This window comes from Castor canadensis, chromosome 2 (genome assembly GCF_047511655.1).
Source record: "Castor canadensis chromosome 2, mCasCan1.hap1v2, whole genome shotgun sequence".
Classification (NCBI taxonomy): domain Eukaryota; kingdom Metazoa; phylum Chordata; class Mammalia; order Rodentia; family Castoridae; genus Castor; species Castor canadensis.
In genome coordinates this window covers 138,177,158-138,193,742 of record NC_133387.1, presented here as the reverse complement: position 1 = coordinate 138,193,742, position 16,585 = coordinate 138,177,158, and the positions used below count along the sequence as shown (strand labels likewise).

General features: G+C 38.9%; 1 protein-coding gene across 3 annotated transcripts in view; it reads right to left on the bottom strand.

Moving 5' to 3' along the window:
• Positions 1-16,585, bottom strand: part of Slc12a1 (solute carrier family 12 member 1) — an 87,410-nt gene that overhangs the window by 13,231 nt on the left and 57,594 nt on the right. For all 3 annotated transcript variants that reach the window (XM_074065889.1, XM_020160547.2, XM_020160545.2), the window contains 3 exons: positions 16,064-16,170; positions 11,823-11,905; positions 3,161-3,304 (listed from right to left, as the gene is read on the bottom strand). In XM_074065889.1, the coding sequence (XP_073921990.1) occupies positions 3,161-3,304; positions 11,823-11,905; positions 16,064-16,170 (334 nt within the window). The remainder of the gene's footprint in view (positions 1-3,160; positions 3,305-11,822; positions 11,906-16,063; positions 16,171-16,585) is intronic.

Sequence of the window (16,585 nt, the reverse complement as noted above, 5' to 3'; positions counted from 1 at the left end):
GAAGCTAAAGGTCGAATCCCACAATAATTTAGAGCATGTTCAGTAGTTAAATAAAATTTTGGTATTGCTTTTTATGACTTCAGTTCTCATTATCAAGCAGTGGGTTATTTTCAGATCCTTAGTAATCTGTTTCAGAGTGGAAATATTATTTAGAGATGTAGCAATGCTAAATAATTTTATTTTTTGTATATTGAGAGTTGAACTCAAGGGAGATGCTGTATCACTTGAGCCACTTCACCAACTCTTTCTGTGTTGGTTATTTTTGCGATAAGGCCTTGCTTTATGTTCAGGCCAGGCTGGACCCCAATCCTCCTGTTTGTGCTTCCCCATGTAGCTGGAATGACAGGTACCTGGCTCTGTACCCAGTCATTTGTTGAGATGGGGGTCTTGTGAACTTTTTGTCTGGGTTGGCCCTGAACTGAGATTCTCCCAGTCTTTGTTTTCCAAGTAGCAAGGATTATGTACAGGCTTGAGTCACTGTGCCTGATCTTTGTTAAGTCTACAGTAGCCAAAATATCTCAACCTTCTTAAATCTCAGATATAAAGCAATTAAAAATGTTTTCAGATACTTGAAAGTAGACCATTGTGGTGATTGACTTTTCTAGTAAGCAATAGTATATTCTTTCATTGGAGAATTCATTCATTTAAGCATAGTTTTAGTGTAAGTTCTGTAAATGTCTGGATTATAGAGTTTGCCAGGGTCCACAGTGAGTCTTGAACTCTGTTTCCACTCTTGGCCTGGCTCATATCTCTGTTTTCTTTTCAAGGAGGCTTGTGAAGCTAAGGCAAAGCCACTTAAGCTATTGGAATCTTCATGTATGAGATGAAAACAGCCAAGAAACATGGAGGGGAACAGAACCCTTAGTTGAGTTATAATTAAGGGTGCATATAAAATACATAAAACAGTTTCTACCCTAACATGAATACAATGAAAGAGTGCAAGGCAACCAGGCAGATTTTATTTTATTTTTTTTTTTGGTACTGGGGCTTGAACTCAGGGACTTCACCTTGAGCCACTGCACCAGACCTAATTTTGTGAAGGGTTTTCGAGATAGGGTCTCACAGAACTATTTGCCCAGGCTGGCTTTGAACTGCGATCCTCCTGATCTCTGCCTCCTGAGTAGCTAGGATTACAGGCGTGAGCCACTGGCATACGGCCCCAGGCCAGTTTTGAACAGGACTCTTGTTCCTATTTGTCAGCAGGGGTTTCTTTGCCACACTGTGTAATATTATTTCTCATTTCCTTGCCTTTGAAAGCTGCGACTTGAACACTTCCTTTCAAAGAGGTGGTGTCAGTGTAGTGCTTGGCATAGAGTTGACAGCCTCTTCAGAGCTGTGGCTCTGATCTAGGAGGTTCTGAGGATGCTTTGTTCTGTTTTACTCTGTTTCCATGTTTGGGGTCTGTCAGTTTTGAAGCAATTATCTTATATTGTTTCTATATCCCTGGGACTGCTGAGGGAGAAAGTAAATTTATTTGCAAAATGGACCAAACTCTGTCCTTACTTACATGCAAATCAAAGCAACTGGAAGAGTCATTATGAGAGCCTCCAGTCAGACAGCCTTGATCTAGAACTCAAAAGAGTTGTCACCTACCTAAAGACCAAAGTAGTGAATGGGCCCACATTACAGCTGCATTTGAACTTTTAGATATTAAAAAAACAGTGCCTAACATTATTACTTTGCTTTGCTGAACATTGAGACATGTTGACTTTCAGAGAAGTACATTTCTTTTCTTTTTTTTTTTTTTTTTTTTTTTTTTTGCCAAAACAAGTAATGTGATGTAGAAACAGGCTTCCAGAATAAATAACAAGTCCTGGTTTCATAATGAGGACATCAATGCTTCCTCTTCCCAATTGAAAAGAGGATGGTATTGGGCTTTGGCTTCTGAATTTTCCATTGTTTTCCTGAAAACTGTATCACATAAGAAAGCATATTTAATGTCACAAATAAACCAAATACTTGGAAGAGAAATAATACAGTAGTTAGTATTCAAAAAAGTCTTTATTACTAATTTTTGTACACCTAAGGTCCTGATGTAGCTCCAACTTTAGATTCAAATACATTATTTTCATGGACAGTGTCATTTTAAGGTGGGTAGCAAGTAGTAAGATTTCCTATGCCCACAGAATGTCTCAAAAACCTGAGAGAATCTCTAGTATTTGAAGTGTGGTCATAGTTGCATTCACCATCATTCTCTGTAATACAGTACATAAAAATATTTTATGACAGATAAAATTTCATCCTTGGGCTAGATATGGTAGGAAAACAAGAAAACAGAACCAAACCATTTACAATGTAGGAGATGGCCTCTTTGAAGGGTTGGCTACTGTCAACCTAGACCTGAGGGATGCTGAGTCTCAACTTTAATTCTGCTATTTGACTTGGAGACTGTCCCAGAGAAATGGTTTTTCACTTTAGGACATTCCTACACAAAGAAATGCATGTTTATATTCTGACTTCTACCAGCAGAGGTCAGTGTGGACCTCATTAAAGTCAAGCCTGCAGTGTTTTGGAAAGGATATATATATATATTTAAATCAGACATTTGAATCACCAACTTATAAAACTTATATAAAGCTCCCTTGTGCTTTGGTCCTCTGTCCCTGGGATGTATGACAGTAATTCAGAGATAAGTTTACCACTCAGCCAAAATCTACAGGTAGTAATTAATATTAATGAAGTTCTAAGTCCATCATTCTAGTTTGCAATAAAGATGTCTTTTTTTTTTTAAATCAAAGTTCTAGCTGGGTTCTCTATTATCTGTATAGTAAACTTTAAGTCCCCTAAAATGTCCACAAGATAAGTTGAGTATAGATAACACAGGTTGGGATTTGTTCTTAAATTTCTTTCCCCTTTTCATCTTAACTAAGACATTTCTACTTTAACACAGCCAATCTGCTTAAGCACTATATAACTCCCAAACCAAACATTACTCTTTTAAAATAAATTTTTTACAGCAAGATGGTACAAAATACTTAACAGTGTTGATAAATGACATATCTTCTACCTTGTACCTGTATTGCTTTCTTGAAAGAAGTCTTTCAGTCCCTCACTAGACTTGGTGTCCCCAGTGTCTTAGAGGCTGACTTCTGACTCCATAGAGATGCTCAAGTAGTGTCCCACCTTGAAGCCTTGTTTGCAAATTTTAAAAAACAGTTACCTTTTTTTGGGGTTGGCTTAGAAATGTTCAACTTGCCAGCTTTTTTAAACAAGCCTCGGATGCCTCCACTGGCTCCTTCACAGTCATTGTCTTTGATCGTGGCCTCCAGTGCCAGTCTCTCCCGTTCCAGTTTCTCTAACTCATCTGGTGAGAGAAGACAAAGTCAGGCGCTTCACTGATAAGGAGCAAAGTTTCTGGCAACAATCTTATAAACTATTTTAATATTTAAAGTAGTGTGTATGCAATAAAAGGATGGTACATAACATTATTTTCTGAATGATTATTAAAAAGTAATATATTTCAGTAAATTGTATTTGGTGAGAATAACAGCTAACTCAGAAAAATAGCTCAGTGAGGACACTGGGTTTTTATTCATGAGGGCAAGAGAGGCCACTTAGTTCACTTCTTATTTACCATCACCCCAAAACAAACAACCTGATCCCCTGCACAGGAGAGCTTGTACACTGGAGGCTACTGATTTGCTGACCTAAGCTACTGGGACAGATGTTTTACAATGGGAAGTGACAAAATTGCAGAGATACATTGGGTAGATATCAGGCACACAGCAAGGGCCCCTGAATTGAAACAAAATGAGAGAGCAAGAATTCAGAAAAGATAATCAGGTCATATAATAAAGTCTATGAGCTCTGGATACAAATTGTGTTGAAAAAAATATCCACCACAAATTGCTTCTGTTAAGCAAAAGCTTTGTGGAGCAGGTGACTAAAGTCAAAGAAATAAAAGCTGAAGTTTCTATGTGCTGTCAGAGTTTAAATTGCTAAACAGGCTCTCACAACACTGAAGTCTAAAACAAGAGTCAAGCTGTGCAAAATTTTTTGCCCAAGGTTTAGGACCATTATCCAAGCTTTGATGTCGTGTCTGCCTGCCTTTTATCTTTTTTAGATTCTAATTGCAATGAAAAACTCCTTACTGCTGTGTAATATCTTGAATCCCTCTTTGACCTCAACCTGCCTTGGATCAGGGCAAATAAGGTTTAAAAAGGAGTCACGTGACAATGTTAAACCAATGAGCCCTCTTCTTAGGCTGGGCGAGGTAGCACTCTTGTCAGATTTCCTCATCTTATTGTCTGCTGAGAACAGAGCCTTAGAAAATGAGCAGTGCTCCAAGGGAGAGAGTAGAAAATCCACATCCAGTGTTACAAAACACTGGTAGGGCTTCTGTAAATGTCAGCCCTCAGAGCCTATTGCCTTATCTATCTGTGAAGCGAAGCTATACAAACTCTCGATTTATCAATTATGTACTAACTAAATCTGTCAGGACAGTCACATCCCTGGACGATGCTGTTATTCAGCTACACAGAATTGTCTGGCTCCTTGCCAGGTCTTAGCAATTAATCTTTTGCCAGTTGCATGAGATTTAAGGTCAAATCACCCATGTGATTTCCCCAAAGCTTCAAAGGTTCTCAAGATCAGCGCTATAGAAAATCTGGGAAATTAGACTGATGGTATTAAAACTCAAACAGGAGTTGCTTACCCCTGATGTTGAAAGGTAAAGACAAGCTACATTGCAGTGGGGGCCATGAACCCCACATAGCTCTGCAGCTGGCTTTATGTGATAGTAGGCAAATCATTTTTTTTTTTTTATGCCTAAGAGTTCTTACCTGGGAAATGGAAAATTGTAACCCTTTACCATCCTACTAGCTTTGCAAAAAGAATAAGCAGGTTTTTTTGTTTTGTTTTGTTTTAAATAGTGCTCTGGAGTTTCTTAAGGAACATAGCAATGACTACATTCCATAGGCCACGAATTTAAGCAGCTTCTGGAATAGGCCTACCATGCAAAGCAAACTCAGTATTTTGAAAAGCCTAAAAATTATTTTAATAGTCACTATGTTATTGCACACTCTTTGGGTGCCAGGGTCTGTGATATACTTCATTCCTTTCCCAACAACTCAGAGATGGTTACTATTACTATCTTCAGTTTGTTGAGGAAGAAACTAAGGCTCACAAGGGTTTTTACTTGTCTGGTATCACCTAGCAAGTTACAGTGTTTAAATACAAAGAAGCTTAATTGACCACAGGTTCCCTATGTGTCCCACTAAGAAGGCCTTCTTGTATCTAATCATTACTATTTCATGATGGTTTTATCTACTTCTCCTCTTCTTCATTAGATGAACTTAATACTTGTAAGTGCAGGTTGTAAAGCCAAGCTAATCTTCCAAATGATGGACCTCTGTAGATGGCATTTTAAAGGAAGGATTCTAAAGACTTGGATATATATGTGAGACTGCCCCAGAGCACCAGCCTTGACAGCCAAATTTTGTTGTCCCTGCTCTGGGTGACAACACCCTTGGTGCTATACAGCCTTCAGGGAGTCAGCTGAGGGTGACCTCTTACAGCCCTCTTGAAGGTGCTTATTTGAGAGCTTATTTAGGGACAACTGTAAGGCTACCCTGGGAGGGGAATCTTCTCTTTTCTTTTTTTGGCAGGCACCAGCACAACTGGTGATTAGCCACTAATTGCCATGCTCTTTGTCCTCTAGTTTGAACAAAGAATGAAAAAAGATAAATCTTCTTTTGAAACCAAATCAGCTGGCTGAGCAAACTGGGAGCTATTCCAATAGTTTGCTTGAAGGTACACCCCAGCCCATCCAAGCTGCCAAAATCCCAGACCTGAGAGACAAAACCAAATTTTGCTTGAATGCTTCAGATTCGGCAGTCCTTTCAAAAACCATAGAGACAGAGGCTGACAAAGTCTATTTGAAAGGCCAAAATCTGCTTGCGTTGTCATCTTGAATGTTCAGATCCATACAGTGGTGTGATTCCCACTTGTACAGTGTTTCTGCAAATTCTTATTAGCATTAATTCACAATTATTCACTTTGTAGGTGAACTAAGGCTAAGTGCATTCTGTGCACTTCCTTCTTTTTTTACATTTCAGTGCTAATTAGAAGTGATGTTTTGCTATCTGTTCTTCTGACTTACACATCTGGTGTAGTGCACACCTTGGTTTGCATGGAAACTCCAAGAGTAGACTTTGTCAAAACATTTCCTTTAACAGAAGCATTGGCCAGTGGACTTGTAGAAGTATACCGTTAGTCACAAGTGGGAGGGAGCCGAGGGAGTATAAATGGATAGATATAAAGTGATTGCCATCAGGTAACAAAGAAGATATATATTCCATCACTACAATCACCACCATCACTACTACACTTTCAACATTCAAGAATTATAGAGCCCTTTCCACATAGCATCTCATTTGGTACTGATGCTGGGGTACAGGTAGAACTGGTATTAGTCCCCAGTTTGCTGAAAAGGAAACTTGGGCTTAGAAAGTTAAGTGGTTTGTCACACAGCTAGTGACCCAAATATGCTTCTAATTCTAGTGTTTATCCCACTCCACCCTTCTTCTTTGTAATATGCCCTGACTTCAGTATCTGTCTGCCCTACTCTCTTTTCAAGTCTTCAGGTGAGTCTCTGAGATCATAATGGTGGAAGAAAATGCTTAGACTTTCAGACTGACTCAGTTGAGAGTGAGTTTCTAACCATTTTCTTCATATGTATCCCAAACAATTCTCCTACTGAGAACAAAGAGTGACTTCTGAGCTGTATCTTTAAGCAGGTGCCAAAACTACTTTCAACAGTAGTTACTACATTTTCAAGTGCTTCATAAATTCAGTGCATGGTAACTAATTGGAGTGGTTATATTTTGGAGATCAATGTAGTTGTCAAAACTGCCTCAAGTGTTCTAGCATCTCTCTCTCTCTCTCTCTTCAAAGGCATCTTTTAGAAAAGGAGGAGCTTACATGAATCACCATCTGTTTTGAATCTTAAAGGATAGAGAGCAGTCAATTATCTGACAGCAGAAGGGAGAGTAGAGAAACCTACTGGGAAATGGCAACCCCTCCCATTTTACAGCATCCTTTTTCTTGATTAATTATTAAATTCTGATTCTTTCCTTGGTCAATCAACTCAAAGCCATAAATGCTCATATGAATCAATGTGTCGAACCCCAGGTGAAGGCTAGTTGAACTGAAGGCAGGAAGCAGACCTGCAGTGGTTGCCTTCCAACCAAGTAATTATTTACTGCATTGCCATCTGTCTTTATTTTGCTAAGCCACTCGATCAGACGCAGCAGTATCACTGTGCTCTGAGGTGGTCATAAATTGTGCAGTACTTACACAGAATTCTTGACCGCAATATATTGGGAATCACCTTTCGTTGCTTTATTTCCTACCAGTACATTTTCAACTCTTTGTTGTAGCTGCAAACTTGCTAAATACTCCTGGGAAGTGGATAATATGAAATACTGTGTTTTTGTGTTGTCAGGCCATAAATTAATTTATTAAGAGAAACTATCAGTCATCAATATTAGCTGAGTTGCTGCAGTGAACACGTTAGAATGTTATGAGCATCGATCTTATTTATATAAAAAGTTATTCTCATATAAGCCTGTGACACAGTATAGAAATAATTGTCATTAGCTGGTAAATTACCTATAAAGCTGATTTCTAGTCACTGCTTTATTAACTACAGTATATGGGCACTCTGAATTGCTAATATTTCCTTTAAATTATAATCTGTGATGACACTGTGGTGCCTGTGTTGGCAAAGCTAGAATGATAATCATTAACACAGTATAATGCAATACTTAAGATTTATCAGGCTCTTATTAAGCCCTACAGTACAGTATAACATAATGAAACACAAGCTTATTTCTTCCAATTCAAAATCTAATATGAGGTTTGTGTCATAAATTTCATAAACTTCAAAATAATGCATGGAACTATGGCATAAAGTTAATTTCTATCTTTATGTTGCTGTTTTCTACATGTTCTTCATGTATTTGTGTAACATTTTCTGTTTACTGTAGATAGTGGTACTTATAATTATTTTATTAGTATCCAATTGCATTTTCCCTTTCTGGACTAAGAAGCAGAAATATTTCAAACATCAAAGTTGATTTAAATAGGGTATGTCCCTTGGGAAATTAAAAGGGGATACAGTTCACCACCAGGATTCTTAGAGAAATACTACAGAACTTGGTTGCTGGATTGCTTTATAGAAATAAATTGATGGTGCATTTTTGTGGATGGAACAGTGAGGGGTGGGAGCAGTATTTTTCAGCCACCTCACATCTTTTAGCTTGAAGAGATTAGCATAATAAACTCATGATCCTCTTGGTCCTACCTCCCATGTGTTGGGATACAGGCATGTTACCACTGCATCTGGCCAGAACAGGTCTCTTAATACGAGGGTCTTGTAATTGTCCTCAAAGTCAGCTCTGTTTTACCATAGACAGGCAGCATCTATGCTGGCTGTTTTAAGAAATATGTGGAAACAGTGTTGTCCCATGTCTCAGATTTACCAGTGTCTCTCATTAGGTAGTTCATTACCTTATGCAATTCTCCTTTTTAAAAGGCAGAACAGTGGTTTCAAACAGACAAAGGTTTGAATCCCAGCTCTACCAATTACTAGACTTCTGAATCCTGTATAAGCCTCAACCTTGTCAGCTGTAAAATGGAGGCAATGATGACACTTTCCTCAGAGTAGTTGGGATGATAAATGTTATATGTGAACATGGAGCATACTACATGGCATATAATAAGTACTAAAGCTGTTAGCTATTGTTGCTACAAAGGGATTACATTCTATCACAAAGGAATATAAATTAATCATGAAAATCAAGAGAGAATTAGTATATAAATGTTAGTGTACAATATAAAATATGGTGTATAAAAACCCATCTAAGAGAAATGGAGCATAAAAATGAGACTAAAGGCACCAAAAGATAACCTTTATGCTACAGTTTTGTGTAGGATGGATTCTACTCTCAGGTGTTTTGTTTTGGTGGTACTGGAGTTTGAACTCAGGATCTCTCACATGCTAGGCAGGTGCTTTACCACTTGAGCCATGCCCTCAGCTCTCTAGTTATTTACAAGCTGGTCCTTTAGTTATTTTTCAGATATGGTTTTTGCCCTGGCCACCTTTGAACTTCAGTCCTCCTACCTATGACTCCTGTGTAGCTGGGATTACAGGTGAGCACCACACCTAGATCAGCTTTATTTGTTAATGTTCCTAATTTCTCAAGATGGTTGGCGGTATACATTTTCTCATCTCTGTCTCTCCTCAACCCACCGCAGTCTGGATTCTGACAGTATTGTGGTAGAGAAATTGTTCTCATCAAGTTTACCTGTGTCATAATATTTACATTTCACTCATGGTCTGACTAGATATTCTGCTGTACTTGGTGGTGTTGATCATTCTCCTTGTTCTGAACTTTCTACTTGCATGTCTGCCATGACACCCACCTTCTGGTTCCTTGACCTTTCTGGTTCCTCCTTTCTACTCTTTCTTTGGGGCTCTTTTCCTGTGCCTTGTAGCTCTCAATTACACAGACTCTTTGGGTTATATTTTCCAGTGTCACAGTTTCAATGTCCACTTGAACTACTTGACCCCTGTATTTGATTGCTAGGGCTTCCGTACAATACATTGGATGGTTTTAAACAACAGAAACTTATTTTCTTACAGTTCTGAAGGCTAGAATTCCAAGATCAAGGTGTCACAGAGATGATCATTCTGAGGCCACTCACCTTGGCTGGAAGGTAACTGCCTTTTCACTATGTCCTCACATGGGACCCCTAGGTCCATGTCCTAATCTCTTTTTATATTCAGAACACTAGTAATATTGGATAAGACCTAACAATATGGCCCTGTTACCTTAATCGCTTCTTTAAAGACCTTATCTTTAAATACAGACATATTCTGAGCTACTAAGTTTAGGATTTCAATGTATGAATTTGATCAGGGGAGGACACAATTCAGCCAAACATCCAAATCTATAGCTCAGGCTCAGATTTCTCCTGTAACATCAGGACTGTTAATGTCTATTGGACACTTCTGGTAGGATTTCCCACAGGAGTCTGAAATCGAGTCAGGCATCTCCTCAGTAAGCTTGCTTTTCCTTTTGCATTCCCCATTTCTTTTGGTAACCAGCCAAAGAGTCTTTTCTTTCCTCCTATCTTTCCTGTATCCTACACATCCAATCATCTCCCAAATGGTATTCTAGGAACCTTCAAAATTATTCTTGATTTTGGCAATTATTCTGAGGCCACTCCTCCGTGACTTGAAGGTGGCTGCCTTTTCCTCATCCCTATGGAAACTTCTTTAATTCAAGTCACTACTTTCTCCTGCATTAATTATTGTAGGAATCATTTTGATTTGTCTCTCTGTTTCTATTCTAGTCCTCTTTGAGTCATACCTGATAGTACTGAAAAACGTTGAGCTCTAAAACCCAAGTTGAATCATGTTATTCCCTCACTTAAATTACCTTTGATGGTCTTCATTATCTACATAGAATATGGTCCACAATTTTTTTGTGTGTGTGGTTCTAGGGTTCAAATTCAGGGCCTGGCTTTCATCATGCTAGGCCAGTGCTCTATCACTGAGTTATACCCTTAGCCCTTGATTTTTTAGAGGTGGGGTCTTGCTATGCAGCCCAGGTTGGCTTCAAACTCATGATCCTCCTACTTTTTTCCTCCACAGTGCTGGGATTATAGGAATTCTCTCCATATCCAGTTTGATCCACACTTTTTAGTAGGGCAAGTAAAGTATGAAAAGTCTAGATCCTCCACATATATAGCTAGCCTCATATTTCACCATAATATGCATCATATTATTCACTTCAGTAACACCAATCTGCTTCTGGTTGCCCATACATCCCATTCCTCCGTGTTCCCACATGGTGTAAACCTTTGCTAATGCTGTTTTCTTTGCGAGGGAGGCCATTTCCCAAGCCCCATCTTTATTTTTCTCTCTCTCTACATTGCCTAGTTAACTCCAACTCACCTGCTAAATCTCAAACCAAATTTCCTCCAGGAAGCCTTTGGTGGTTAGATGCTCTTTCATTCTTTTGTATAATACTTCATTTATACCTATGATCACACTAATACCCATTTTCCTTACTAGGCTGTCAGGTTCTTGAGGGTACGGACCCTCAGGAACTTTATTTTACCCAGTCTCCTCACCTACAGTGTATCTACTGCATAATAGAGACCCCCAAATATCCCCTTGCCTTACTCTCATGTAGTCAATGTATTGTGAAGTTCACTTGAAGAGCTGGATTCACGTCCTGTCCTAATCTTTCAATAACTCTCAGATATGTTCTTTATTTCATACACAAAGAGTGTATTTAAATTCTAAGACTAAACAAGTATACCAAATTCTCTACAGGGAAAAAAAAACGAGTCACTAATCTGAATTAGTGTTTCTGCCTCTGCCTTAGATCACTGCATGACACATTCAGGCTTATTTTCACATTAGCTACAAACCAGTTCATAGACTCTTAAAAGCAAAATCCGTTCTTCGGAGGGAAGAATTAATCTTCATTCTCTGCAGAAATTAATTTGGCAGGCTGTTTTACGGAAGGTGTTTATTTTCTTTGATGCTGGCTTTGTGATAAGAAAAACAGTTGATGACCCCCTCTGAATCATTCCATAGTTCTGGTTATCAGGGTAAAGGCCACTTGTTTTAGCCATAAGGATGACACTGGGGAAAAGTGCTCACACTATGGGTTAGCACTGGAAGTTAAGCTCCTTTGTCAGCATTTTTGTCTATACTGTGCACTGTTCTACTCCCACCACATAGAACACTGTCAGGCATATAGCAGGTGCTCAATATTTGTTGATTGAATAAAGAAAGTACATACCTTGTACCTGAAGAACCTGAGAGATATCAAACCCTTGGCTGATTCTGACTATGACCACACCAATCTCGAAGTCAAATGCGTCACTGAGAGAGGAAGCAAAGCTGTTAGTGTTTTAATTGACTCCTGTAATCCTCAAGCTTTGCATTAACACTAAATGTGCTTCTAGGATTTTGAACATGAAATTATTAAAATTCTTCAAAATATAGCCAAGAGCTGATGCCTTTTCTGTTTGTTTGTTCTCTCTTTATACCTTTAAAAATATATTTTGAGTAAAGGTAACTAAATTATTTACTCTGTAGCCAAGTTTATTCAAATAGCAATATCAACTAGAATTTTTCATTAAGAGCTGATTACATACCTTTAAAATAATTAAATTTTTTCTAAAGTGATCCATAACAATCAGTGATATATTTAGAACAGAGCACTGACAGGTTGCAAAGACCCTTTCAAATTATTAGCCTCCCCTCCTTGCCACAGAAAAGATTTTCTTTTCTTTTCTCTCTCTCTCCTTCCTTCTTTCCTTTCTCTCTCTCCATCTCTCTCTCTCTTTCTCTCCTTCTCTCCCTTCCTCCTTCACTCCTCCTTTCCTCCCTTCCTCTCCCTTTGGAAATAGGGTCTCATTGTGTAGGTCGGGCTAGCCTAGAACCACGTTATAGGCTGTCCATGAACTTGAGATTCCTCTGTCTTCTCCACCCTATTACTGGAATTATAGGAGTGTACCACCATGCCTGGCTCTGGGAGGACTCCTTTTGCAACATTTCTTTGTTTAAAATGTTTTCAGTTCTTCCTTTTAATTTATTTGTTGGTGGTACTAGGGTTTGAACTCTGGCTCTTAAGCAAGTGCTGTACTACTTAAGCCACACCCAGCTCTTTTTGCATTAGTTGTTTTTCAGAAAGGGTCTGGTGCTTTTTGCTAGGGCCAGCCTTTGTACCACAATCCTCCTACTTCTACCTCCCAAGTAGTTGGAACTGCATGCATGTGACAACATGCCAGGCTCATTTTTTGATGTTGGTTGCTATTTTGCCCAGGAAAGTCTTGAACTTTTTCTTCCTATCTCTGCCTTCAGAGTAACTGGGATTACAGAAGTGATCCACTTTGTCTGAACCCTCCAAGGCACTTTTCCCATTGTCTTTGGACAGGTTATTTGGAGCAATGCTTTTTATGGTAATCCTGTGTGGTTGAAGATGGCTATTATGCCTTCTCTACAACCAACCCAGTGAAATTAGATCATCTACAAGAGAAGTAAAAACCTGTCATTTAAGCAACATGGGTAAGCACAAATAGGAGAAAAACAATGAAATATTATACTCTTGTAATGGAGCCTGGTGATAGCAATAATACTGTGTTTTACTCTAAGGAACAACAACAAGAAGTCAGAGTGGGAATTGCAATGCAGATGTGTGATTATCTTCCTTCTGAAACAATACCCCTTTGCTGTGGTAGTAAAGTCGTTTAACTTTTCTCACTCAGGGAGGTTTTATACTGGTACCAACTTGAGACACCTTAATTAACATCGACTTTATTACCGAGAAAACCAACTACTAATTTGTCGTAAAAGCCAGATTCCTCCTTGGTTCAATATTACTGTGTTTAACTATTTTGATCCCTTTGAATTCTTAGAATATTTGGGATGGTAGTTGGAAGAGGGGCCCAAGCAATTCTGTACCCAATAAAGAACTCTTTGAAGATTTATACATTTCTTACTATTTGCTTATTTTCTTCCTCTACCCCTTTGTTCCCCTAGGTGAAGATGAAATTTTACTAAAGGATCTGGATTATGCAGGAGCAGATACAATCTATTTCTAAGAATGTTTGGTCAACAACTGATTGTGATGCTAAATAACTGTTTGCTGAGATTGGCAAAATTCTGTACCTGATCTCCTGATTTAGCCTTAACCTATTGGATTTGGAACACCAGCAGGAGCCAGAATGGCAGCCATGGACTCCAGCCTTTATATGTTTGGTAAATAATGCATTGAATATGCAGCGTTTGTTTTTACATTGGAAAGACTGTTAAATGAATCTCTGGTCAGTAACACAAATAACTTCAGAAAATGAAAATTATTTTCATATGCCTCTTTTCAATAGAACTTAGAATGCTTTTGTTAGAATCCTCCCTAAAATAATGACAAATGTAAGGTTCATTATATGTTTGTTTAGAAGGGATGGGGATTTCCTCCCTATGTGATAGATAGGCACTCTCTGGGCATGTTCTGTGTGTTGTGCTATGAAATGCCGACACAGGAAGCCTTCTATTTCATGGCAACTGTTTTTGTTGCCATGAAAGATAGCTATCAAGCATAGCTACCCTTGCCTGTCTTGTCTGATTAAGTATTTTAAGTCTAGAAGAAAGTTTTCTAGATTGTGTCTCTTTGCATTTAGAGAATTTGTTTTCTCTTACTCAAGAAGAATCCAAGCCAGGTAATATGTAGGTAGATATGTACTTTTGGAAGCAGCATAGAATTGTCATCATGAATTGGGATATATCTGGGTTGGAATCACAGCTCTGTCTCTTACAAAACTCATTTTTCAGCATGCTGCTTAATTTTATTGTCTATGCTTGCAAAATGGGCACAAGATTAATACTTTTCTCAAAGGTTTCTTTCCTTCCTTCCTTTCTTTTCTTTCTCAGAATCAAACCTGGCTTCTTGTACATGCTAGCCAAGTGCTCTCCCACTGAGCTACAGCCTCAGCCCCTCTTTTTTTTTTTTTTTTGGTGGCACTGGGGCTTGAACTCAGGGCCTACACCTTGAGCCACTCCACCAACCCTATTTTTATGTTGGATATTTTCGAGATAGGGACTTGTGAACTATTTGCTCAGGCTGTCTTCAAACTGTGATCCTCCTGAACTCTGCCTTCTGAGTAGCTAGGATTACAGGTGTGAGCCACCAGTGCCCAGCTCTCAAAGGTATCTTAAGAGAATTAAAGTCTCCCAGAAAAATTAACCTAGAAGGTAACACACATGCACAGGAAATCAATGTGAGTCAACTCTCTGTATAGCTATCCTTATCTCAACTAACAAAAACCCTTGGTCCTTTCTATTATTGCTTATACTCTCTCTTCAACAAAACTAGAGATAAGGGCAAAATAGTTTCTGCCTGGTAGTGAGGGGGTATGGGAGGGAGAGGGAAGGAGCGGGGGGAGGGGGGGAGTAAGGAAGGGGATAGGGGAAGGGGGGAGAAATGACCCAAACATTGTATGCACATATGAATAAAAAAAAGAAAAAAAAGAGAAATAGGATAGTTCATGTGAATGATGTCAGACTGGTGCTTGCTAGTCTTTTAAGGTATACCATTATTATTTCTTTTCTAAGAGTCTTCAAATATTTCGCTGTTAGATGTCATGTACTGTCTGAAACTTACATTCTGTACAGAGACCAGTGCTACTATACCTGGTAGCAGAGGCACCTGGCACGCAGGACCTCCCTCTAGGACAATGAACACATTAGAAAAGGCTCAGAAGATGATGTCTGAACTGGAGCAAATCCAAGATTCCAGGTTGTTTTGAAAGAAAATTTTCTTCCTTCCTCACCTGGCTGTCCTTTGCTTATAATTTTGTAAATATACTTTAAGGTAGGAATTCTAAACATTTAATTTTGCTTTCACCCTGACGTTGCCCCACCCTGCCTTCTCTGACAAGTCTCTCCTCTCCTTCTTTCCTTCCTTCCTTTCTTCCTTCTCTCCCTCCCTCCCTTTCTTCTTTTCTTTCTTCCTTCTCTCTTTTAGTTTTTGTTTTTGGGGAGGGGGTGTTGAACTCAGGGCCTTGTGCTTGCTAGGCAGGTGTTCTTCCACTTGAGCCTTGAGCCATGCCTCCGGTCCTTTTTGCCTTTGTTATTTTTGGGATAGGATCTTGTGCTTATGTCTAGGCTGGCCTGGACGGTGACCCTCCTACTTATGTTTCCCAATAGCTGGGAGAACAGGCACACAGCACCACACCAAGCTTATATATTGAGATGGGGTCTTGCAGACTTTTCCCCCAGCTGGCCTTGAACGGTGATCTTCCGAATCCTAAGTAGCTGGAATTACAGTTCTGAGGTACCGTACCTCACGTGCCTTCCAGATCTTGTTGGTGGTGTTTTTGGTTTTCTTTTTCCACTTTGGTCAGGAATTCACAGGACCAGGAAAATGTGCTCTTTTCAGACAATTTAATCTGGCACAACAGTATTATGTGCAGTCCAAGTTTTTCACTGCCCTGGTTAGAACATTACAAACATGAACTTGTCCTGAAAGCCATCACTTACTGTATGATTCCCACGTAGTTCTCAATCTCTGTCAAGGGAGCTTTCCTCCAGGTTTTTTTATACCCAATCACTAGAGTGTTTGGCTTCATTCTTCCTAAGCCTGAGGCCTAAACAGAGGACATAAACACATGGGCAATCTTTATCGTACTGGGAAACGACAACTGCAAAGAAAAAATAATGTCCAAGAGAGCACTGAAGTAATGTTCTAAAGATTCTGAAGATCAGATTACATTTTAGTACATGTCCTTCAGGCCTGAACCCAAGCATAAAATAGAAAGATTAGTTCTAAATCATCTCAGCCATAAATGGATTTTAGATGACAGAAATGTAGCTTTTCTAAATTAGCAGTCATTTGCATTTCTTCTGACACACTCATTAAAATGGTTCAATAATTTAAAAATCAAGTAAGGGTTGGCTTAACTGTTGGTGTGCGTGTTATAACTTAGTGGTTCAAAGCCCGTTTGCACCTGTTATGTCCATAATGTAATCAGCAATAAAATCCATGTTGGAGAAATTCTTATA